Genomic DNA, 23109 nt, shown 5'->3' on the forward strand with positions numbered 1-23109 from the left:
GATATAAGACTCAATCCCAGGACCCTGGGATCATGACCTGAGCCAAAGGAAGACACTTAACTGACTGAGCCACCCAGGCGTCCCATGAATAAATAAATCTTTTTTAAAAATAAGGAAAAATTGGGAGAGTTTTTGCTCATGTCCTGAGCTTAGTCTGCTCGCCGGGAGATACAGCATCATGGGGTGGCAGGGGGAGGGTTGGGGACAGCACAGGGGACAGAAAGAGCCATCTAGGCAGTGAGAGAGAGCATGGAGTTTTTTGGGACGCTGACAAGGCCCAGTCTGGTTGGAGTGCACAACTGAGAAAGGAACTATGAGACAAGGGGCCCCCAAAAGAAGGAAGAGACAACTACTAGGCCTTCAACAGCTTCTAGACACCAGTGTCTAATGCCCAGATCTGGTCTGATGTGGGGTGTGGGGGAACCACAAGTTTCCTAAAATGGGCAAATTTATAGAAACAAAAAGTAGATTAGAGGTTATAAGGGGCGGAGGGGTGGAGAAAATAGGGAGTTATTGCTTAATGGATAGAGAGCTTATTTGGGATGATGAAAAATGTTAGAAATATGTAGTGGTGGTGATTTTACAACAATGTGAATGTAATTAATGTCACTGAATTTTACACTTAAAATGGCTAAAATGACAATTTTTATGTTATATTTATTTTACCACAAAAAAATCCAAAAAACACTTGTGAATAAATTAACAAAAGAAGTGTAATACTTATACTCTATACACTATAAAACATTGCTAAAAAGAAATAAAGTCGATCTCAGTAAATGGAAAGACACCTCATGTTTATGGACTTGACTTATGTTAGGATGGTGATGCTCTATTAGATTCATTGCAATCCCTGTCAAAATTTCAGCAGGCATCCTTGCAGAAGTTGATAAGCTGATCCCAAAATTCATATGGAAATTTATGGGACCCAGAATAGCCAAAACAATCTTGAAAAAGAAGAGCCAAGTTGGAGGACTCACACTTCCCGATTTCAAAACTTACTACAAAACTATAGTAATCAATACAGTATGGACTGGCATAAAGGTAGACATACAGATCAATGGAAAAGAATTGAGAATTCACAAATAAACTCTCACATTCCCAGCTGGTTGATTTTTTTAAAAGATTTATTTATTTATTTGAGAGAGAGCGAGAGAATGAACAGGAGGGGAAGAGGGAGAGGGAAAGAGAATCCCAAGCAGATTCTGCGCCAAGCGCAGAGCCCAATGTGGTGCTCCATTTCAATATCATGACCGGAGTCAAAACCAAGAATTGGCCATCCAACCAACTGTGCCACCCAGGCACCCCCCAGTTGGTTGACTTTTGACAATAGTGCTAAAACGATTCAACAGAGAAAGAGAGTCTTTTCAACAAATGATGCTGGATGTCTATATGTAAAAGAATGCATGTGAACCCCTAAGTCATACCACATACAAAAAACTCAAAATGGACCAAAGACCTAAATGTTAAGAGTCAAAACTATTAAATTCTTAGATGGAAACATAGGTTTGAATCTTTGTGACCTTGATAAGGTGATAGCTTCTTAGATATAGTACCAAAAGGACAAGAGACAAAAGAAAAGATAGATATTTAGATCTCATCAAAGTTAATAAATTTTGTTGTTGTTGTTGTTAAAGATTTTATTTATTAGAGAGAGAGATAGCAAGAGCAGGAACACAAGCAGGGAGAGTGGGAGAGGGAGAAGCAGGCTTCCTGTGGAGCAGGGAGCCTGATGTGGGACTCGATCCCAGGATCCTAGGATCACGACCTGAGCCAAAGGCAGACACTTAACAGCTGAGCCACCCAGGCGCCCCAAAGTTAATAACTTTTGTGCTTTAAAGGACACCACAAAGAAAGTGAAAAGACAACCCACAGAATGGGGGAAATTTTTGCAAAGCACATATCTGATAAGGGACTTCTATCTAGAATATAAAAAGAACTCTTATGACAATTACAATAATAAATTATTATTATAATAAGAAAAAGACAAATAACCCAATTTTTTATATATAATATTTTAAAAATTTTTTATTGTTATGTTAATCACCATACATTACATCATTAGTTCTTGATGTAGTGTTCCATGATTCATTGTTTGTGCATAACACCCAGTGCTCCACGCAGAACGTGCCCTCCTTAATACCCATCACCAGGCTAACCCATCCCCCCACCCCCGACAAATAACCCAATTTAAAAATGGGCACAGGGTATGAATAGACAATTCTTGCAAAAGATGTATGATGGCAATAAGCACTTAAGAGGATGCTCAACATCATTTGCCATCAGGGAAGTGTAAATCAAAACCATAATGAGATACTACTTCACACCTACTAGGATGGTTACAATAAAAAAACAGATAAGAAGCAAGTATACCCTAGAATGTGGAGAAATTAGAACCCTCTTACAATGCTGGTGGGATGTAAAATAGTGCAGCCACTTTGGAAAATAGTCTGATGGTTCTTCAAAAAATTCAACATAGAGTTACCATATGACCCAGCAACCACACTCCTAGGTATATAACCCAAGAGAAATGAGAATGTGTGTTCACAAAACACTCACACAAAAAGTTCATAGCAGCGAGTGCCTGGGTGGCTCGGTTGGTTAAGCGACTGCCTTCGGCTCAGGTCATGATCCTGGAGTCTCAGGATCGAGTCCCACATCGGGCTCCCTGCTCAGCGGGGAGTCTGCTTCTCCCTCTGACCCTCTTTCCTCTCATGCTCTCTATCTCTCATTCTCTCTCTCTCAAATAAATAAATAAAATCTTTTAAAAAAAGTTCATAGCAGCATTATTCATAATAGCCAAAAAATGGAAACAACTCAAATGTCCTCAATGAATGAATGAATAAATAAATGTGATATAGTTACATGATGGTATATTATTCAGCAATAAAATGGAATAAAGTATGGATGTATGCTACAACATGGATGAACCTTTAAAACATAAGAAGACAGACGCAATAATATATTGTTTGATTTCATTTACAGGATATGTCCAGAATAGGCACATCTGTAGAGACAGAAGGTAAATTAGTGATTACCTGGGGTGAGGTTGGGGTGAGGGTAGTTGGGCAGTGATGGCTACAGGGTTTTTTGGGGGGGTGATGAAAATGTTCTAAAATTGATTGTGGTGGGCGCCTGGGTGGCTCAGTTGGTTAAGCGACTGCCTTCGGCTCAGGTCATGATCCTGGAGTCCCGGGATCGAGTCCCACATCGGGCTCCCTGCTCAACGGGGAGTCTGCTTCTCTCTCTGACCCTCTTCCCTCTCGTGCTCTCTCTCAAATAAATAAATAAAATCTTTAAAAAAATAAAATTGATTGTGGTGATGGTTGCACAATTCTGTGAATATATTAAAAAGTAATGAATTATGCATTTTATTTTTTATTTTTATTTTTTTAAATATTTTATTCATTTATTTGAGAAAGAGAGAGCGCAAGAAGGAGCAGGGAGAGGGGCAGAGGGAGAAGGAGAAACAGACTCCCTGCTGAGCAAGGAGCCCAACTTTGTGGGGCTCCATCCCCAGACTCCAGGATTATGACTTGAGCCAAAGGCAGACGCTTAACCAACTGAGCCATCCAGATGCCCCTAATTTTACTTTTTTTAAGATTGAATTATTTATTTAGAGAGAAAGAGCATGAGTTGGAGGGGCAGAGGGAGAGGGAGAGAGAATCAGAAGCACACTCCTCACTGAGCACAGAGCCCGACTTGGGCCTGATCTCACTACCAGAGCCCAAACGAAGACTGGGATCTTCAAAGGATTGCACCACCCAGGCGCCCCTGAACTGTGCATTTTAAATATATGAGTTGTATGTTATGTAAATTGTATCTCAATAAAGCTGTTAGCATAAACGAACAAACAAGAAAGCAGCTAGATCTCTTTGCCCTGCTGCATACCTCCTTCCAGGAGGACATGGGTGCATTATTCACTCCCTGCGCTCCCCCACCCCTAATCATGCATCTTCCAGCCCCTCTTTCTCTATCACATCTACTTGGATATTGTCCTGTCCAAGAAAGATCATGACACACTAGGGGGCTCCATGATTGGGCAATGGAAGGAAGTGGCTGGGGTCAGGCTCAGAGCCACCCATGGATGAGACATCAAATCTGTGTCTTGAGCCCATTTTATTTTTTTATTTAAAGATTTTTATTTATTTATTTGACAGAGAGAGAGAGAGCGAGAGCAGGAACACAAGCAGGGGAGAGGGTCAGAGGGAGAAGCAGGCTTCCCGCGGAGAAGGGAGCCCGATGCGGGGCTCGATCCCAGGATCCTGGGATCATGACCTGAGCTGAAGGCAGACGCTTAACGGCCGAGCCACCCGGGCGCCCCTTGAGCCCATTTTAGAGGCCAAGGTGATCGAGGCTGGCAACTCCAAGGGTGTGATTCTCAGTGTTGCTGTTGCTGCTGCTGGCGGTGCTTAGAATGAGTAATTACTGAGCATCTAGAGCAAGTCATGTCTACAAGTGCAATGTTTCTTTTTTATCCTCATGACAGTCTGATATGATAAAAGATATTACTTACCATCCCCATTGTAACTAAGGCTCAAAGAATTTAAATAACTGGGCCAGGGTCACATGGCTAGGAGAGGCCCGGGTGGATCCCAGGTATACCATAGTTAACTGATCTTAAATCCCCCCCCAAAATCCTGTCCTAGCAGGATTCAGGGACCTTGACACATGAATATCAGGGACCTGTAAACATGGAAGGGGTTGTGTGGGCAAAAGGGCAGCTCCTCAGAGGCCAGAGGCCTCCCAACCCCACTCACACTCTGTTCCAGGCCCAAAGTCCCCTGAATGAGCGTGTAGGGGTTTATTTCTCTCTCAGGAACACTGATGACGTGTTTCAGGGGAGACCCGTGGGAGCTGTGACTGGGCTGGCAATGGAAATGCAGAGCACCAGCCGACAAGCACTCGTGGGGTGTCTGGAGGGAAGAAGCAACTACCAGCAAGTGAGGAGGAGGCCCCCGCAGCGAGCTGACCCAGGGAGCAGAGCCGTCACGCTCCCCTGGCCTGAGGGAAGCAGCCTGTGAGCCGGGGGCGGAAACTTGGGCCTCACCTCCCCCTGGGGCCCTTAGGTTCCTCCTTGAGCGCCAAGGCATTCGGTCTGGAAGAGCTTCGAGTTCCTTGCCTGTCTGTCCAGCTGTCCGTCTGAGTGCTGAGGAAGACCCCAGGCATGCAGGTGTTGTGATGCTCCTCGGCCTTGAGGCCCTGGTCACAGACCCACTCCCTCAACCCCTTCCTACACTGCAGACCCTCTTAGGGGTTGAACTGCGTCCCCTAAAAAGCTACATTGAGGGCGCCTGGGTGGCTCAGATGGTTAAGCGTCTGCCTTTGGCTCAGGTCATGATCCCAGGGTCCTGGGATCGAGTCCCGCATCGGGCTCCCTGCTCCTTGGGAGCCTGCTTCTCCCTCTGCTTCTCTCTCTCGCTCTCTCTCCCTCCCTCTCTCTCTCCGTCTCTCATGAATAAATAAATAAAATCTTAAAAAAAAAAAAAAAAGCTACATTGAGGTCTTAACCTCCCAGCACCTGTGAATGTGACCTTATTTGGAGATGGCATCTTTGCAGGTATAATCAAGATGAAGTCATTAGGGTGCGCCCTGATCCAGTAGGACGGGTGTCCTCATAAGAAGAGGAAAAGCCATGTGGAGACAGAGACGCAAAGCTGAGGAACGCCGTGTGACAGAGGCAGAGACTGCACAGCTGTAGGGGAAAACCAAGGACGGCCTGGGGGCACCAGCAGGCGGAAGAGGCCAGGGAAGAGCCTTCTCTTGAGACTTCAGAAGAAGCATGGCCCCGCCAATACCTTGACTGCAGACTTCTTGCTTCCAGAGCTGTGAGTCAATTTCTGTTTAATAAATTTCTGTTGTTTTAAGCCACCACATTTCTAGGCTTCTGTAGAGCAGCCCTAAGAATCTGTTACAGAACCCCAACATGCTCAGACGCTCCCGCAGCACCTGCCATTTCTCTGTTCCTCCACGGACTCAACTCCTTCTCACCCTTTTACACGTGATGCTCTGTCAGAAGGTTCTACACCTGGCCTCCTCTCCAACACCCTTGCCTTGCTCCTTCCAAACTCAGCTAAAAAGGCATTTCCTCAGGAAAGCCTAGACTTGGGTATTCCAGGCTCCCCTCAGAACAGCAACAGACGTGCGTTCTCTGAAGCCCTCGCCACATCTGTAGTTAATTCCTGGTGCGGTCGCGTAATGCCCGCTGCCCGTGCCCCCGCTGGGGGTGTCATGACAATGGGGCCTGGCCTGACATATTCACCAGCAATCGTACCCCTCGGCCCTGAGGCAATGCTGGGATTTTTTTCTTTTCAGGGCATACTCCAAGCATGAAACAAACAATACGTGTTCAATCTTGGGAAAAGAAACCCAAGAAAACATAACGAGCAAACACAGAAAAATATGCTAAAAATCACCTACATTCCTTTTATTTTTTTTATTAAAGATTTTATTTATTTATTTGAGAGAGACAGAATGAGAGAGAGAGAGCACGAGAGGGAAGAGAGTCAGAGGGAGAAGCAGACTCCCCGCCGAGCAGGGAGCCCGACATGGGACTCGATCCCGGGACTCCAGGATCATGACCCGAGCCGAAGGCAGTCGCCCAACCAACTGAGCCACCCAGGCGCCCTCCTTTTATTTTTTTTTTTAAAGATTTTATTTATTTATTTATTTGACAGAGAGAGAGACACAGCGAGAGAGGGAACACAAGCTGGGGGAGTGGGAGAGGGAGAAGCAGGCTTCCCGTCGAGCAGGGAGCCAGATGTAGGGCTCGATCCCAGGACCCTGGGATCATGACCCGAGCCGAAGGTAGACGCTTAACGACTGAGCCACCCAGGCGCCCCAAAACCACCTACATTCCTACTGCATAGAGTAATCATTGTTGGCATTTTGACATATGTGCTTCCAGATGTTTTTTCATGCAAGATATATTTCTTAAAATGCAATTATACTGTCTTGTATGCTGCTTTTTTTCCAGTAAGAAATGTATAAAAGGCATGTTTAAGAGTCAATAAATACAGGGGTGCCTGGGTGGCTCAGTTGGTTGGGCGTCCGACTCTTGGTTTTGGCTTGGGTCATGATCTCAGGGTTGTGGGATTGAGCCCCATGTTGGGCTCTGCCCTGGGGGTGGGGGGGAGTCTGCTGGAGATTCTCTCCCTCCCTCTCCCTCTGCCCCTCCTCCCCCTAAAATAAACAAATCTTAAAAAAAAAAAAGGTCATTAATACAAAATTATCTCATCATTTTTGGTGCCTACGCAACCTTCTACGGTAAGATGAATTACAATTTAGTTAACAAGCCCTCATTGTTGGGCATTTAGATAACTTTCAGTTTTTCTCTGGTGTAAACAATACTGCTACGAACATCTGAAAAATAGGCATTTTTATGCCCTTGTCTGATTATTTCTTCTTCTTTTTTTTTAAGATTGTATTTATTTATTTGACAGATAGAGAGGGAGAGCATGAGCAAGGGCAGCAGGAAAGGGAGAAGCAGGCTCCCCACCGAGCAGGGAGGCCGATGCAGGGCCCGATCCCAGGGCTATGGGATCATGACCTGAGCCGAAGTCAGATGCTTAACTGACTGAGCCACCCAGTCACCCCTTGTCTGATTATTTCTTGACGAAGTGTTCCTGGAAGTGGATTGCTAGGTCCGTGATGACAGGTGTGTTTTTTAAGGCTTCTGAGGCATAGGGCCAACCTGCCCTTAAAAACAGAGGAACTTCTATTTTAGGGAGATGGGCTGAAGGAAGGGATGGGATGAAGAACACGTTTGGGGGAAACAATGACCAGTGTAGAGCCGCAGAGCAGGCAACCGCAGGGCTCCCTGGGGGAGTGGGTCCTCCGTAGCCTGGAGGCCCTCGGCTACTTGGCACAGCTGGCTCTTGGAGCTGGGAGGACTTTCTCAGGCCTTCTTTTGGGCACCCTTGATTTTCTTTGGTTTTGATGTGGCTGAGCCCTTGCTCACCTCAGGGGGTTCCTCTGTGAGCCACTTGTAGGGAAGAGAAGTTGTAGGGGCTTCCCCCATTTATAGGAAGTGATTTTCACAAACAAGAATTTTCAGGAAGCCTTGTTCCTGGGAGACCAGTGTCATCTATGAATGCGTGTGTCACCCACCTTATTTCTGGTTGTGATGTGGGGAAGGGTCCAGGCGAAGACTCTCTGACCTGGGCCGGAATGAACTGCTGCTGCCCTGTGGGAGCCACCCCAATCCCCCCTCTAGGCCTGCCCCGTCCTCAAATCAAATCAGCTTCTCAGTTTGCCGGAGAGCATTCAGAGACACTCCCGGCCACCCCAGGAGAACCCGTAGGCGTGAAACTTGGTCCTAGTACCTCCTACCCCTTCCGGAGCCAGGAAGGCACAGAGCAAGCCATTCACCGCACTGAGCCTCAGATGGGTCCCCTGTAAAATGGGGAATAATATTATATCTATCTTCCAGAGTGGCTCAGTGGACTAAGTAACATACTGTGTGTAATACTTAGCATCATATCTGGAACATAGTAAACACTTTATGATGATGATTGATGGTGAGGTGCCCCAAGACTGCTTTTTTGGCTAGAATCACCAGGTTCTCTCTGAGAAGTCAGAGGCGTGGCTACTTCCTGGGGCAAGCCAAACCCCCACTCCCCTGAATGCTCTCTGCTACTACAAAGCCTTTTACCCAAAAGGCTGCTGTTACAGGAAATAACTTTCATTCTCCTTCCTCCTTCCTGATACCACAGTCTTCAGAAAAAGAGGATCTGCGTCTCGAAATCAGAATAAAAATCAGGCAGGTCAGTGTGGTGTGGTGTGTGTTCTGCCTTTGTCTGGGAGTGTGTGGAGTCCTGCCTGGGTGTTGAAGAGTCTGTTCGATCGTTGCGGTTTGAGGTGTTCAGGGTTGTGGCCGCAGGGGACAGTGAGGGGGAGCAAAGGGCAACAGAATGAGGGCCTCCTCAAGCCGCCCTCCCCGTACCAAGACTGGGGCATAGCTCACCAGGGCCCTTCCTCCCTTCCCGGGGAGCAGGAAATACCCTCCTCTCCTAAGCTGTGGTCTGGTGAAATGCCAGGGCTGGAATGTTGTGGAGAAAGTTTAGACTGTTTTTTAACGTTTTGTTTTCAGGCCTTAGCCAGAGAGGCTGGCCTCGGTCCCTGGGAGCCATTGCACTAGACCTTCTCTCCCTGTCATCTTCCAGAAACAACCTGCAGTCTCAGAGGTAGAAGGTAGGTAGGATCAGGAGAGTGGAGCATCGGCTCCAAGGCTGAGGCCCCCGGAGACCCAGAGATGGGTCTGCCCTGCCTGCACCCGCAGACTGTGGTGTCACCTTTGCTGACTAAGGTCTTCCCTGGGGTGGATTCGGGGGAGAGGGAAGCCCAGGTTCCCAGCAGTCCCTAGGTGGGTGGCACCTCACAGGACATTTTCAGGTCTGGGTCTGGGACAGTCACTGCCTTCTTTCTTCTCTACACCTGTGGTCTTCCTGGGGTTGGGTAGGCTGGAGATGTGTGGGCGCATGCACTTCTCCCCCTGCTCCCTTTTCAACAAATCTCTCCCGGACAGGAGCTCTGGGATGCTATATGCCCAGCCTGTCCCCTAGAGGCATCTCCAGCCTCTGACTTTGGCTGGGCACCAGGAAGAAAGAGAGCTGTCCCGAAGCGGTAGGAGAGGGAGAGGATAGATAACAGCAATGGGTTTCTTGGTACCCACAGATGCCCCACTCTAGCCTGCACCCATCCATCCCGCGGCCCAGGGGGACCAGGGCCCAGAAGGCAGCCTTTGTCCTGTTCGCCGTCTGCCTGGCAGCCCTTTGGGGGCTGGGGGAGCCACCAGAACACATTCTCCAATGGCTGGTGCTCCACCTGGCCTCCCTGCAGCTGGGACTGCTCTTCAAGGGGGTCTGCCATCTGACTGAGGAGCTGTGCCACCTCCATTCCAGGTGACTCCACTACCCATGGCAACTGGGCACCCCACATGTCTTACTCTCTTGACCCCCAGGCCTGCCCCTCCTTGAATCTCTCAGGAGGAGCTGGGCCAGAGTCCGGAGCTTGACTGTCCCCTGCAGGTACCAGGGCAGCTCCTGGAGGGCTATGCGCGCTTGCCTGGGCTGCCCCATTCGCTGTGGGGCCCTGCTGCTGCTGTCCTGCTATTTCTATGGCTCCCTCCCAAACCCAGCTGGCCGGCCCTTCCCTTGGACGCTTGCGCTCTTGGGCCTCTCGCAGGCACTGAACATCCTCCTGGAGCTCCAGGTAAGACACAGAGGGAGGCGGAGGGTGTAGCCAAGTGGAGGCGGCAGCTCGTGTGTCCTACTCTGAGCTCGGTATCAGGAGTGGGATGAGTTTAGAGGTCGGCCCTTAGAGTAGAGCCTCTAATGTCCTACAACGGGAGGTCAATGTCAGAGAAGGGAGCAAGCTGGAACTGGTTGGGAAAACTTCTTGAGGAGGAGGGCCCTGATTATCCTTCATGGAGGCTCCCCAGGCCCACCCTGCTGTCTACAGGCCCTAGCCCCAGCTGAGGTCTCTGCAGTCTGTGAAAAAAGGAACTTCAACGTGGCCCATGGGCTGGCATGGTCATATTACATTGGGTACCTGCGGCTGATCCTGCCAGGTGAGCCATTCTCTATGCCCCTATTTCTAGATCTTCATGACAGACAATAAGACATAAAACTTGCATTTCTAGAACCTGCTGTATTTTTCAAAGCATTTTTATTCCTCGGGAATCATTTGATTTGCAAAGCAATTCTGTAGGCATGAAGGATGTTATTATGCCTGGTTTTCAGGGAGGAATATGGCACTTAGAGCCACTAAGTGACTTCTTTCAGGTTAACCATGAATTCTTCCAATGAATATGATTCTATGTTCTGTGCCCTTCGTGCGCATTTTCGCTTTTAATTCATACCCTGTGGGCAAGGGATAATCATCATCCCTGTTTTAGAGATATAAGAAAATTGTGGTTCTAAGAGGTGAAGTGACTTCTCCAAGTCATACAGCTTCGTGAGCGGAGGAGACAGGATTTGAACCTAGGTCTGTCCAGAGCCTGGATCCTTGACCACTCTACTGTGAGCCCATGTCTCATGTCTCATTTCTTCTGACTTGCTGGCCAAGGCCGTGGCTCTCCCATATCTCATTGCTGTCTGCCCTTGTCACCTAGCTTCTGCTAGGAAACAGGTCTGGAGCTAGAGGCCAGATCCTGTGCACCTAGGATTGCTGGGAATGTCACCTTCCAGGGCTCTTCCTGCCTCTCAGAGCCCTGAAGCTGTGGTGGGAAGGAGTGGGGTGAGCAGAGAAATCTGGACAAAGGACAATTGAGGGGAGAGAGAGGTGGTGGGAGTAGAGGGAGGGGTGGGAGTGTTCCTGAATGCTCTGCTCCTCCTGGCTCCTGCACAGTGCAAGTGGACTGGACCCTTGGTTCTCCTGCACCTACACATTGAGGGAACCAATGACCTCGGTCTCTGTCCTGGGTTGGGTGGGAGATAGGGTTGTAGGAATGACTTCTCGGGTCTCTCCACCCCAGGGCTCCCAACCCGGATACGCATGTACAATCAGCTGCAGACCAACATGCTACAGGGCATACGGAGCCATCGGCTGCACATTCTCTTCCCTTTGGACTGTGGGGTGCCTGATGACCTGAGTGTGGCCGACTCCAACATTCGCTTCCTCTATCAGCTGCCCCAGCAAAGTGCCGACCGTGCTGGCATCAAGGGCCGGGTTTACACCAACAGCGTCTATGAGCTTCTGGAAAACGGGAAACCGGTGAGTGTGCGGGGAGGCGGGTGCTGCTAAGGAGGAGTCAGGCCCAGAGCACCAGAATTCTGACCCCTGGCCAAGCACTGATAAAAATTCATTGCCCTTCTCTGAGCCTTACTTTCCCCAGCTGGGCATGCTTCAGCTCTGAATGATGATAATGATCAGTAACACTAATTGAGCCCTTACTGCATACCAGATGCTAGTCATCTGACCACCTCATCTAACCCTCACCGCCACCTGTGGGGTGAGGACTGTTATGTCCCCTACTTTACAGATGAGGAAACTGAGACTCAGAGAACCAGGAAGAAATTGGATGATTTTAACCCGACAAGCCACACACTTGACCATAAAGCTGTCCTAGACCAAGATGTGAGAACATCTGAAAGATCTCACATAGGTGGGGGGAAACCCAGGCCAGGGTTGAACGCCAGAGCCCAGCCCCCAGGAGCAGTTGACGGCAGGTGACTCCGCGGGCCTTGCCCTGGGATCCGAGGAGGATAAATTTAGCACAGTCCCGGTGCTGATTTTTCAGAGCAAAGGCCACCAGACACCATAGATCCCAGCAGGGTAACCGCCTCCCAGGACGCCATCTCTACAGGCTGAGGGAGCAGGGCCCTAGCAGTGGCACCAGGACCCAGAGTCTGTCTGCCCTGGCCCTGGCTGAGTCTTGTGTTCCTCTCGCCTCCTCCAGGTGGGCATCTGTGTCCTGGAGTACGCCACCCCCTTGCAGACGCTTTTTGCCATGTCCCAGGACGGCCGAGCTGGCTTTAGCCAGCAGGATCGGCTGGAGCAGGCCAAACTCTTCTGCCGGATACTGGAAGACATCCTGGCAGATGCCCCTGAGTCGCAGAACAACTGCCGCCTCATTGTCTACTCGGGTGAGGGCTGGGTAGGCTACCAGGCAGGAAGAGGCAGGTGTCCCGAGGGGTTAGAAGTAGCTAGAGCAACAACCATGCCCTGGGCCTTCCCAAGTGGTCAAGGCATTCAAGCCCGGTTCCTTCCTCCCCCGGGAGAGGTCCTACCTCTCCACCTAGGACACTCAGTTGCTTTCTGGGGTACCTGGCTATGGGTCCTGGGTGGAGTGTGAAGAGATGGGCTCTAGGAGCCCCTGACTTCATCTAGGGATTGCCAGAAGAAGCAGAAGAGCCCCAGGCTCTGGACAAAGAGACCGGGGCTGCAGCCTCAGCGGCAGGTCTGTGCCCCCCTCTGAGCACCATCTCTAAGACTGAGGAGGTTGAATTCTGTTATCTCTGAAACCACTTCTAGCTCCAGAATTCCAGGAAACTCTAGCCCCAGGGGCCAGGGGTGGGGAGGGATGCAGGGAGGTGAGGGAGAGGGTGGGTTGGAGGATCTGCCCAGCAAGTCTCAAGGCATGTTCAAGTAAGAACCTAAGAGGTCCTCACTGCACTCCTCCCCCACCTTCCCCATCCTTGTTCCAGAGCCTGCAGAGGGAAGCAGCTTCTCCCTGTCCCAAGAGATTCTCCAGCACTTGAGGCAGGAGGAAAGGGAGGTCACTATGGGCAGCCTGGACACCTCGATTGTACCCAGTTCCTCCACGCTGTCCCAGGAGCCCAAGCTCCTCATCAGTGGCTTGGAACAGCCTCTCCCACTCCGCACGGATATCTCCTGAGGCTCAGGGTTTGCTGGCCTGAACCCCCAGTGCTCCCCAAGACTCTGGATCCACAAGACTGTTGATTAAAGGGCTTTCTTCAGCAGCTGGATGCCCAGCAGAACCACTTCCTCCCACAGGGAGCCTCTCAGAGAAGGTCCTTGAACTTAACATCTCAAGATGACCTTAGGCAAGTTGTTTTGCCTCTCTGAACCTCAGTGTCATCATCTATGAAATGGGATTATAATTACTGTCTTCCCTACCTCACAGGGTTTTTGTGAGGATTATGATTGTATGGAACATCTTTGTAAACTCTAAATGCCAGGTAAACTTAAGGGATGTGTTGGGTGTGTCTTCCATTGGACCCTCCAGGCTGACTCTCTACCCCTCTCTGCCTCCTCTGCCCTGGGATGGCATCAACAGGCTCCCTTGCTCTCTGAATTCTGGTCATGTTCAGTCCACGGGAAGCCCCAGTAGAAGAATAGAGGGAAGGAGGGGGGTGAGGTTGGGGTAGTTATTCCCCCAGATCCTTCCCTGCAGTACCAACGTCACTGTGGGCTCTCTGCACCTCCGACCTAAAGTCATGGTTCTGCCGTGTTCCTCCGTTATCTCTCCCCGGGTTCCATTACCCGTCCCTTCCCCAGGCTGCTGAGACCTAGCGATGGTCCTGGTTTCCTGCTAATGTCCCCTCTGGAGCACTCACTCTCACTTGTGGTTTCCTTATACCTGCCCTTTCTAAACAGCCCCCCCTTTTTCTTTAATTTTTTTTTTCAGAGAGTACATGCATGGGTGTATGTGGGGGAGGCTGACCCTGAGATCATGACCTGAGCTGAAATCAAGAATCAGATGCTCAACCAACTGAGCCACCCAGGCGCCCCAAAACAGCCCCCTTTTTCAACACTGCTCAGATGACCTATTTGAGTGTGCCATCTTTCTCTGGCTGGACTCTGACTGACACAAGTGATTGGCATTTATTATCTGAAATGTCCAAATCCACTTGCACAGACATACTTCCTTAGACCCCCCTCCTTATTCTAGGACAGGGCAGTGCGGTGGTGGGTATGGTTTCACTGTGGACAGAGCCCAGGAATCAGGCTGAGGGCATAGAGGGTAGCATGCCCCACGGTGTCTGCATGCCCTTGCAGGGCCCTTGTCTCTAGTGAGAGGCTTGGGGAATACGGAGCGGCCTGAGCAGGCACGCTGGTGCCATGAGGGGCACACAGCCGCATCCAGGACAAGGGGCTACTCAAAGGAGCAGGGGCCACTGGAAGAATGTCCCTGGATGATAGAGCCTGCAAAGGGGTAAGAGGTGGGGGGGGGGGTTCGTGTGAGGAGACAGGATATACCCTGGGAGACCTTGGACAACACAGCCAGGCACCTGCTGTGTCTTATGCCATCACTGTTAGAACCGAGCCATTACAACGTTGTAGTGGCCTATTTGGGAGGGCAGGCAGCCCATTTCTACCAGTTCCTTCTGTTCTACGCATGACTTATTCCCTACCTCCCACCTCTGGTTTGGTTTTGTTTTAAAATTTTTTAAAGTAATCTCTACACCCAACATGTGGCTCAAACTCACAACCCCAAGATCAAGAGTTGTGGGCTCTATTGACTGAGCCAGCCAGGTGCCCCTCACCTCTGTTTTTATCACAAAAGCTCAATACGAATTTCTGTGTACAGCATCACTGTGGAGAAAGGCTCAACAGACAGACACACATTTGCCAGAAGGAACCAACTCCTCCCAAGGATGCCAAAGCCTAAGGAGTAAAGGGGGACACAATCTCTTCTTCACAGCTGTCCCAGCCATTCTACCCCCAAGGCCTGAGACTCCTCCAACATTACACCCATCATTCCTGTGCCTAGAAACCAGGGCAGAATCAAGGGCCTTTCCAAAATGGCCCTCCCCCACCCATCCGGCCCCCAACTTGGTGCTTAGGCTGTGGAGTATGACAGCTCAGGTTCAAATTGTGACTTCACCACTTAGCACCCGCGTCCACCTGGGGATCTTGATATCCTCCAATGTAGCATGGGGACAAGAGTGGCTTCTCCTCCCAAGCTTTTATGGGGAGTGAACGGTCTGATAGCCACCGGTCGGCAGATGAGCTGGGTGGCCGGCACAGGGCTGGGCCGCAAGAAGGAGCAGCAATGAACATTATAGGTGCCTCTCACGAAGGAGGCAGGTCAGTCCTCTGAACACATTACAATCTCCACCTCTGTTCCTCTTCATCGTCTGCTATCCTCGCCTTCCTGACTGTGCTAGGGTCTCACCAAGGCCAGTACCAGGGTGCGTCGGCTGTCCTCAGGTGTTCCCCAGGGTAAAGGACTCAGAGACCCCTCCATAAATGCCTATCCTTACGTTCTCGACTGCACCTCAGTGAGGTGCAGACGTGTCAGGGAGAGAGTGACTTTCCAGAGAGCCACCCGGAGGCTCAGCTCTGCCTTCCTGCATCTTACCTCCATGCCCACCCCCCCTACAAAACCTCTCCTCACTTCTTCCTTCCCGTAGACAAGCTGCATAGAGCTCCTCTTCCTTTCTTGTTTTCCCACCAGCTGGAAGGTTCTGGATTTGGGCAATGTCATGGGATAAGTTTTATGCTGGTTCCAACCGGCCGGTACACACAGAAAAGGGGACGTAATGAGAGCCCCCAAACTTCCCCCATCCCATCTTGGGAAGGCAAGACAAAATCTTGCCCCAACATAGTAAGAGGCATTCAAAAGCAATGTGGGGAGCTATAATTGGTGCTTGGGGCTTTACAAGGGCCTTGGACGTTGCTGACGAGGCATAAGCTCCAACAGCCAAAGGGATGTCTTCCAATTGGTGAAGGGCAACAGATTTTCCTTCTCTTCCTGAGTACCAGAGAAGGCAGACCCCTGGGTTCTTTGCCGTGGCTCTCCCTGACTAGCCCTCACAGGACCTGGGGGCTTTGGGGGCAGGGCCTCTACAGGGAGACTCTGAGATCCCTGCACAGGGGTGGGGTGGGTGGGGGAATCTTGCAAGCTGGACTCATGTTGACACCAAAAGCAAAGGAGATTAGGGGTGAGAGGAGGAGGTAAGGACTTGGTAAAGGAGGGTCAGGGATCTGATGGTCCCTGAAAAGCAGGGAGTCACTTTGTAAGGGCAGCTTTGGGCCCTAGCAATGCTCACAGGAGCGTGTTTCCAGGCAAAGCCCTCAAGCTTCTTTTATTTCTTCTGTCCACATCAGCGTTTTCTCTATAAATATTCTGCAGAGAGAGCAGCTCCAGCTGAGTCCATGTGTGCTTTTCCAAAGCTCTGATGTCCAGGCCCCAATTTGCTTGTGCCCTAATTCTCTGTCTGGTTTCTTGTTCTGAGCCAGGTCCGTCCAACTTTTCAAAGTCTCCCTCCTACAGACATGTGACTTCATCAATGCTGAGCCTAGGCCCATCTGGCACAGGGCAGGAGCCAGGGACAGGAGGCTCCCGCTGGGCATCTTCATGACTGTCCTGGGGGCCCAGCACTCGCCAGTGGATGAGGTAGATGCCGTCTTCCGGCTTTGGGGCTGGTGGCTCTGTGGGGAGAGTGGCACGGCCCTGATGTAGTCTTGGCCCAAAGTGAACTGCCACCACAATACAGACAGCCATCAGGACAAAGGCAGCGACAATGACGGTGAGCAGGGGCAGCCCATCCCCTTGCGGTGGTTCCCAGGCCCCACCTGGCACCTCTGGGAGTTGCCTCTGGGGCTCCTGCCCCCCTGAGCCGTTCACAGCTGGAGAAGGCCAGGGATGGTGGCCAGCCTGGTAGAGGAGTGGCAGAGAGAGAGGGTGACATGGGCATGTGCACACAGAAAAAGAGCCAAATGGAAAGACAGACACCCAAAGGGAACAGAGAGAGAAACAGACAGAGAGACTTAGGGAGAGAGAAACATAGACAAAGAAAGAAAGAGACAGAGTGCAGACATGGAGAGACACAGAAACATACAGATAAACACATGCGTAGCAACCCCCCCCCCGCAAAAAAAAACCCCGCACATAGGAAGAGAGAGAATTAAAGAAAAAGACAGGTGTGTGTGTGGGGGGGGGGTACAGAGAGAAAGAGAAAAACACAAAGCCAAGAAGACAAAAAAAAGAGAGAGATAAAGAAAGAACAAGGAATGAAATAAATGCAGAGAGACAAAGACAGAGAAAAAAGAAACAGAGATAGGGAGACAAAGTCATTCAGAAAGGGATGGAGAGGGGCTTCCTTACAGTCTGGCATATAGAGTGTGGCCCCCCAAGTCCGTCCCCTCCCACTGCTCTGTCTTCCCAGGCCTCCAGTAAAATTCCTCGATAGATAATACGTCCTAGGTCAGGAATCTGAGCACACTAGTCGTCGGCTGTCCCACAGCCTGGCCCCCCAGCAGTGAGCAGCTGTTCTTCAAGTCCTGGGAAAAGGGAATCATTGTGTCTTAGGTTCCCACGACCCTCAACTCACACAGAAGGTAGAAGGGTGGTACCCTGGGGGAGGGAGAAAGGAAAATGAGGCAGGAACCCCCAAAGCTTGGGGTGAAGCAAAGGGGATACCTCATCCCATAACATAGGATCTTCTTACGGGTCTCAGGATCTGGACCCGGAGGGGAGGGGTGCCCGGTGTGGACTCCTGGCTGAATTGAAGAGAACCCACGCGAGCCTCAGCCTGTTTCAGGGTCTCAGCCAGAAGCTGGGGGTAATGTCTGTCTGTCTCTGCTCTGCTAACTGTTGAGTAGGGGTGGGATGGATTACCATGAAGGTAGCAATCCTCCAAACGATAAACATCAGAGCCAGCTGACGAAGTCACCACAGGCTTAAGAAACCTTCTCTCCCTAGCCTCCCCTTGCCCCGCTGGACCATCATGGGCCCAACCGTCCGGGGTGGAGCCTCTCCCCTAAACCTGAGCCATCAGCCTGTCCCTGCCCCAAGAGAAGGCAATTGGGGTCCAGGGAAGGCTACCCAGAACACTCTCTCTTTAGTTTCTCAGTCACACTGTCATCCCCATACTGTCCCTTTGCATGTAGAAAGCCCAATACCCACCCCCAGTTAAAAGTCTAAGGCTCTCTGGGGCCCAGGCCACAGAGCTCCCAGGGCAGGGGAGGGAGGGGGGGAAGAAGCTCCGGATGTACAGGGGAAAAAGGGAAGTTCAGGCTGGTGAAAGGGCTGGGGTCCCTGCAGGGAGTCAGGCAGTCTAGCAGGAGGGGGTGAGCCAAGAGTCTACCTGGTGCATTGTCCGCCTGGTGCAAGGCTTCCTGGGACTCGTGGCCAGCCCTGCGAAGAAGAGCCTGCCACCCCAGCTTGGCCCCTACCCGGAGCTGCCACGTCTATGGGGCTTACGGGGAGCACACACCCTCTGCGCACACACTCTCAATGTCTCTCCCGCGCTTTCACTTCCGTGACTACTGGGACTCCCCTGGGCCCAGCCCTTCCTAAACTATGATCGGACCTTGATCTTGGCACCTTCTTTCATGCTCCCTGCTAGCTTCAGCAGCCTGGGTCTGCCTGCCTAGCCCTCTTCCAGCAGGTCTCAGACACCTTGCCAGCACCCCCACCCCACCCCACTCCCCACCGTGACATGCCCACTCCCCACCCCAACTGATTTCCTGAGTTACTGTTTCTTCGATTTTTTTAATGCAATATCTCAAACACACTGAAAAGTGTAGACTGTAATATACTAAATCTCTTAGGCCTAACCACCAGCTCTGTCCATCTTAACAGTTTGTCACATTTATTTCAAATTTTTTTAAGAACCAAAATATCACAAATAAAAAAGAAGCCCCACTTCTTGAGCTCTCCCCTCCTTCTTACCCCATGGGTAACCATGTTGTTGAATTTGATGTTTATCATTCCTGTGCAAGGTATTTTTTTTCTCTTTGGATTTTTTCTTCTTTGGTTTTTACAAATATGAATTCTACATGTCTCTTTGCATTTGTCTGAATGTAACTTCATTTTGAGAATGTGTGCTTCAATGTGTCCAAGTCACAAAAAGTGCCCACCAGGGGCACCTGGCTGGTTCTGTCCATATAGCATGCGGCTCTTGATTTCAGGGTTGTAGCCCCATGTTGGGTATAGAGATTACTTTAAAAAAAAAATCTTTAAAAAAAAGTGCCCACCAGTTTCTCCTCTATCTGGAGAGTTCATAAAGGATAATTTTTGGTCTCAACTAACTCCATGAAACCAGCCATCCCTCATTCTGTCCCTTGCTGTGCGTGGACCACCCTCCATCCAGTCTGGAGACCAGGAGACCCTGGGAAACCCTTCACCCAGTGGTCTGATCTCAGGAGGAAAGATGTAGCCTCTTGATTCCTTGTCCCTCAGCCAAGCTGCTCCACACTCCAACATTCAGGGACCTCACTCAGAGCTCCCAGCTCATTGAAGCCCAGGTCACTGGGCTGCTGACCTGACCTGCCAACTGAGTGAGTCCAATGGCTGGCTGGCTTTGAAGCCAGCTAGGAGGACGACCCCCTACCAGTGCCATCCAAGGCTCTGGATGTCCCACGTTGGATCACTTAGACTTCAGCCAGAGGGAATATGGGCTCTGCCACAGTCCAGAGCTCCAGCCTCTGCTCTTCGGTTCCTGCCCCCTCAAGACACACGTACCATCACTCTCATAGGCCCCGCCACTGAGGCTCCAGTCCCTGAGTCCAACAGCCCAATTCCTGATCCTGCTGAGGGCTCATTTCCCCCTTCCCTCCCTCATCAATCTTGAATCTACCTACTAAAAGGCCTCAGAAAGGATAAGGGAGTGGAATTTTGGGAGTAGACAATTGTGCCAGCCTTCCTTTACTTGTCCATCTCTGTGCTCACTGTTGTGAGATGCCCTTCCCCCATTCCCACCATCTAAACTTTAACTATCTTTTATGGCTTTAGTTCAAGTGTCACCTCTGCCAGGAATATAGTCTTCAGCCCACTCTACTGAGGTAGCTTTCTTTTCCTTAAACCCTACACCAGTATGTTTTTTCCCTCGCTCCTGACATTTGTCACACTTTGATATAAAGGTGTGTGGGCGCTCATTTTTCCTCCCAGTCTCTGAACCGCATCAGGGCATTCCTGTCTGTGTCCTAGAGTGTGTCACAGTGCCTGGTACTACACAACAGGTGCTGGACAAAGGTTGCAGAACAGAACTGGAAACCAGAAGCATCTCCCCGCCCCCATCCTGTCCTGAGTCCTGGAGGTTTGTAAGCCATCACCCTTCACCTGTGAGGATGGCACTTCTGAACTACAAGTGTTCAGTGACTTACTCCCTCTGTCTCTTTTTTGGCTTTGTGTTATAATGGAACCTCTTCAATAGGTTCAGGTTCTAAAATGATCAAGAATCTGCTCTTATTTCAGAGCAGAAAACTCCTGGCTTTCAATGTTTGAGTGCTGGAACCACAGATGAAAAAAGGCTCTGGGGTCCTCCCCACTATCACCCCTCTGGCCTGGAGGCCCCTGACTCAGTTCCATACACTGGGGTCATTTCTCTTTTCCAACTCCCTGGGGGAGGTAGAAGTGGCCCTGTTGCCTAAGGAAAGCAAGGAGCAGCCCTTCCTCCCTCCTTCTTTCCTCAATGAAGGAAGTCATGGTTAGGAGCCTGCCGAGGAAGTTGAAGGAGAGGGACTTGGGTGGACATTCTGAGCAGCCCAGCAGGAGATTGCCAGAATAGGGGACATCTGGGACCTGGCTGCCTTTTGGGGTTCATCTTAACTTCTGCGTCACTGGAAGTAGTCTGAGAGCAAGGGCTACCCATCTCAACCACATCCTATTTCCAGCCTTCTTATTAAAAGCTATAGGTCTATAAGGGGTATCTGATTTCTTTGTGGGGTAATGAAAACGTCCTAAAATTGATCGTGGTGCTGGTTGCACAAATCTCTGAATAATACTGAAAGCCACTGAATTGTACAATTTAAATTGGTAAATTATATAGTATGCGTCTAGTGTGGTCAGGTTGCTATACCAAAATACCATAAACTGGGTGGCTTATAAACAACAGAAATTTATTTCCCACAGTTCTGGAGGCTGGGAAGTTCAAGATCAGGATGACAGTCGATTTAGTGTCTGGCAAGAGCCCACTTCCTGATTCACAGATGGTGCCTTCTCACTGTGTCCTCAGAGGGGCAAGCTGGCTCTCTGCCTGCAGTCTCTTTTATGAGGGTACTCATCCCGTTCAGGAAGGCTCCACCCTAATGACATAATCCTCTCCCAAAGGCCCCACCTCCTAATACTATCACCTTGGAAGTTAGGATTTTTTTTTTAAAGATTTTATTTATTTATCTGACAGAGAGAGACACAGCGAGAGAGGGAACACAAGCAGGGGGAGCGGGAGAGGGAGAAGCAGGCTTCCCGCTGAGCAGGGAGCCCGATGCGGGGCTCGATCCCAGGACCCCGGGATCACGACTCAAGCCGAAGGCAGACGCTTAACGACTGAGCCACCCAGGTGCCCCAAAAGTTAGGATTTTAATATGAATTTTGAGGGGACACAAACCTTCAGCCTTTAGCGGTATGTGAATTATATCTCAATAAAGCTCTTAAAAAACCACAATAGGGGCAGCTGGGTGGCTCAGTTAGTTAAGTGTCAGACTCTTGGTTTCAGCTCAGGTCATGATCTCAGCGTCCTGGGATCCAGCCCCTTGTCAGGCTCCCCACTCATTGTGGAGTCTGCTTGTCCCTCTCCCTCCCCCTCTGTTCCTCCTTTCATTCTCTCTCTCTCAAATAAATAGAATCTTAAAAAAATTAAAAAAAGGAAAAGGAAAAAACACGATAAAAAACTACATATCTATTACAATGGCTAAAACAACCACAATAACAATGTGATAAGCCTATAGCTGTCTACAGCAGTATCAGTCATAAAAAGAAAAACCAGAAGCACCTTAAATGTTTAAAAACAGGGAAGTGGTTAAACAGACCATAGAATAGTAAATACGCTGCCATTAAAAATTATCACAATGAGGGGCGCCTGGGTGGCTCAGTGGGTTGAGCGTCTGACTCTTGGTTTCGGCTCAGGTCATGACCTTGGGGTTGTGGGATCCAGCTCTGTACTCCGCGTGGAGTGGGCCAGTCTCTCTCCCTACCTCCTCCCAACCCCCCCCACCATGGGCACACTCTCTCTCTAAAATAAATAGATAATAAAATCTGAAAAAATATATATAATCACGATGAAGACTGTGAGCCAGCAGAAAATGCTTATGATTTGAAAATAAAGGGAAAGATCTTCCTTCTCTTGTTTTCCCTTTACTTCTGGAATAATTCAGTCCTAAAGGTGAGGCAGGACAAGTTAGGCAAATGTGCCTCTGCGGGTGGGAGGGAGTCACAGAGAAGGGTGTCAGAGCCCAGGAGGAGTGAGGAAGGGCCCAGAATGGTCAGAGCCTGAGTAGAAGGAATCCATGAGGGGAGGGTGGTGCTGAGATGGAAGGTTATTTACAAGGGGAGTGATCAAATAAGCATTAAGCGGAGCCAGATTTAAGAGAAAGGCTTTGGAGGGGTGCCTGGGTGGCTCAGTTGGTTAAGCATCCGACTCTCGATTTTGTCTCAGGTCATGATCTCAGGATCATGGGATCGAGCTCTGCATGGAGCTCTACGCTCAGCACAAAGTCCGCTTGTCCTTCTCCCTCTGCTCTTCTGCCCACCCCTCACTCCGTAAAGTAAATAAATTAAAGATTTTTAAAAATCTTTAAAAAAAAAAAGAGGGGAGGGGCGCCTGGGTGGTTCAGTTGGTTAAGCATCTGCCTTCACTCAGGTCATGATCCCAGGGTCCTGGGATCGAGCCCCGCATCAGGCTCCCTGCTCGCTTCTTCCTCTCTTCCCTGCTCATGTTCTCTCTCGCTATCTCTCTCTCTCTCAAATAAATAAATAAA

General features: G+C 50.0%; 2 protein-coding genes across 3 annotated transcripts; one reads left to right on the plus strand and one right to left on the minus strand.

Annotated features, from left to right (window-relative positions):
• The first annotated feature begins 8618 nt into the window (after positions 1–8618).
• On the plus strand, positions 8619–14216 carry STING1 (stimulator of interferon response cGAMP interactor 1). Of its 2 annotated transcripts, none has more exons than XM_025852134.2 (8): positions 8619–8762; positions 9089–9189; positions 9673–9899; positions 10026–10209; positions 10459–10567; positions 11474–11712; positions 12398–12584; positions 13146–14216. In XM_025852134.2, exons 3-8 carry the CDS (start codon positions 9673–9675, stop codon positions 13334–13336), a joined length of 1137 nt encoding a protein of 378 aa, XP_025707919.1. In that variant the 5' UTR covers positions 8619–8762; positions 9089–9189; the 3' UTR covers positions 13337–14216. The 2 variants fall into 2 exon arrangements, with proteins under 2 accessions (XP_025707919.1, XP_073743904.1); XM_073887803.1 differs by having other exon boundaries at positions 8653–8758.
• A 1806-nt stretch (positions 14217–16022) lies between these two features.
• Positions 16023–18797, minus strand: SMIM33 (small integral membrane protein 33). The gene is made up of 2 exons (XM_025852144.2): positions 18498–18797; positions 16023–17065 (listed from the first exon to the last, which is right to left on the minus strand). The coding sequence occupies exons 1-2, from the start codon at positions 18504–18506 to the stop codon at positions 16676–16678; spliced, it is 399 nt and encodes a 132-aa protein (XP_025707929.1). The 5' UTR covers positions 18507–18797; the 3' UTR covers positions 16023–16675.
• Between the last annotated feature and the right edge of the window lie 4312 nt (positions 18798–23109).

The sequence above is a fragment of the Callorhinus ursinus genome, unplaced genomic scaffold (assembly GCF_003265705.2).
Source record: "Callorhinus ursinus isolate GAN/ISIS: 27379988/994484 unplaced genomic scaffold, GSC_fseal_2.0 scaffold83, whole genome shotgun sequence".
Lineage (NCBI taxonomy): Eukaryota > Metazoa > Chordata > Mammalia > Carnivora > Otariidae > Callorhinus > Callorhinus ursinus.

What these genes read in the sequence shown, in the direction of transcription:
- STING1 (XM_025852134.2), top strand. Translation starts at nt 9,673, where the DNA reads ATGCCCCACTCTAGCCTGCACCCATCCATCCCGCGGCCCAGGGGGACC. An exon ending in CTGTGCCACCTCCATTCCAG is followed by an intron (nt 9,900 to 10,025) that starts GTGACTCCACTA and finishes TGTCCCCTGCAG; the next exon opens with GTACCAGGGCAGCTCCTGGA. An exon ending in ACATCCTCCTGGAGCTCCAG is followed by an intron (nt 10,210 to 10,458) that starts GTAAGACACAGA and finishes TGCTGTCTACAG; the next exon opens with GCCCTAGCCCCAGCTGAGGT.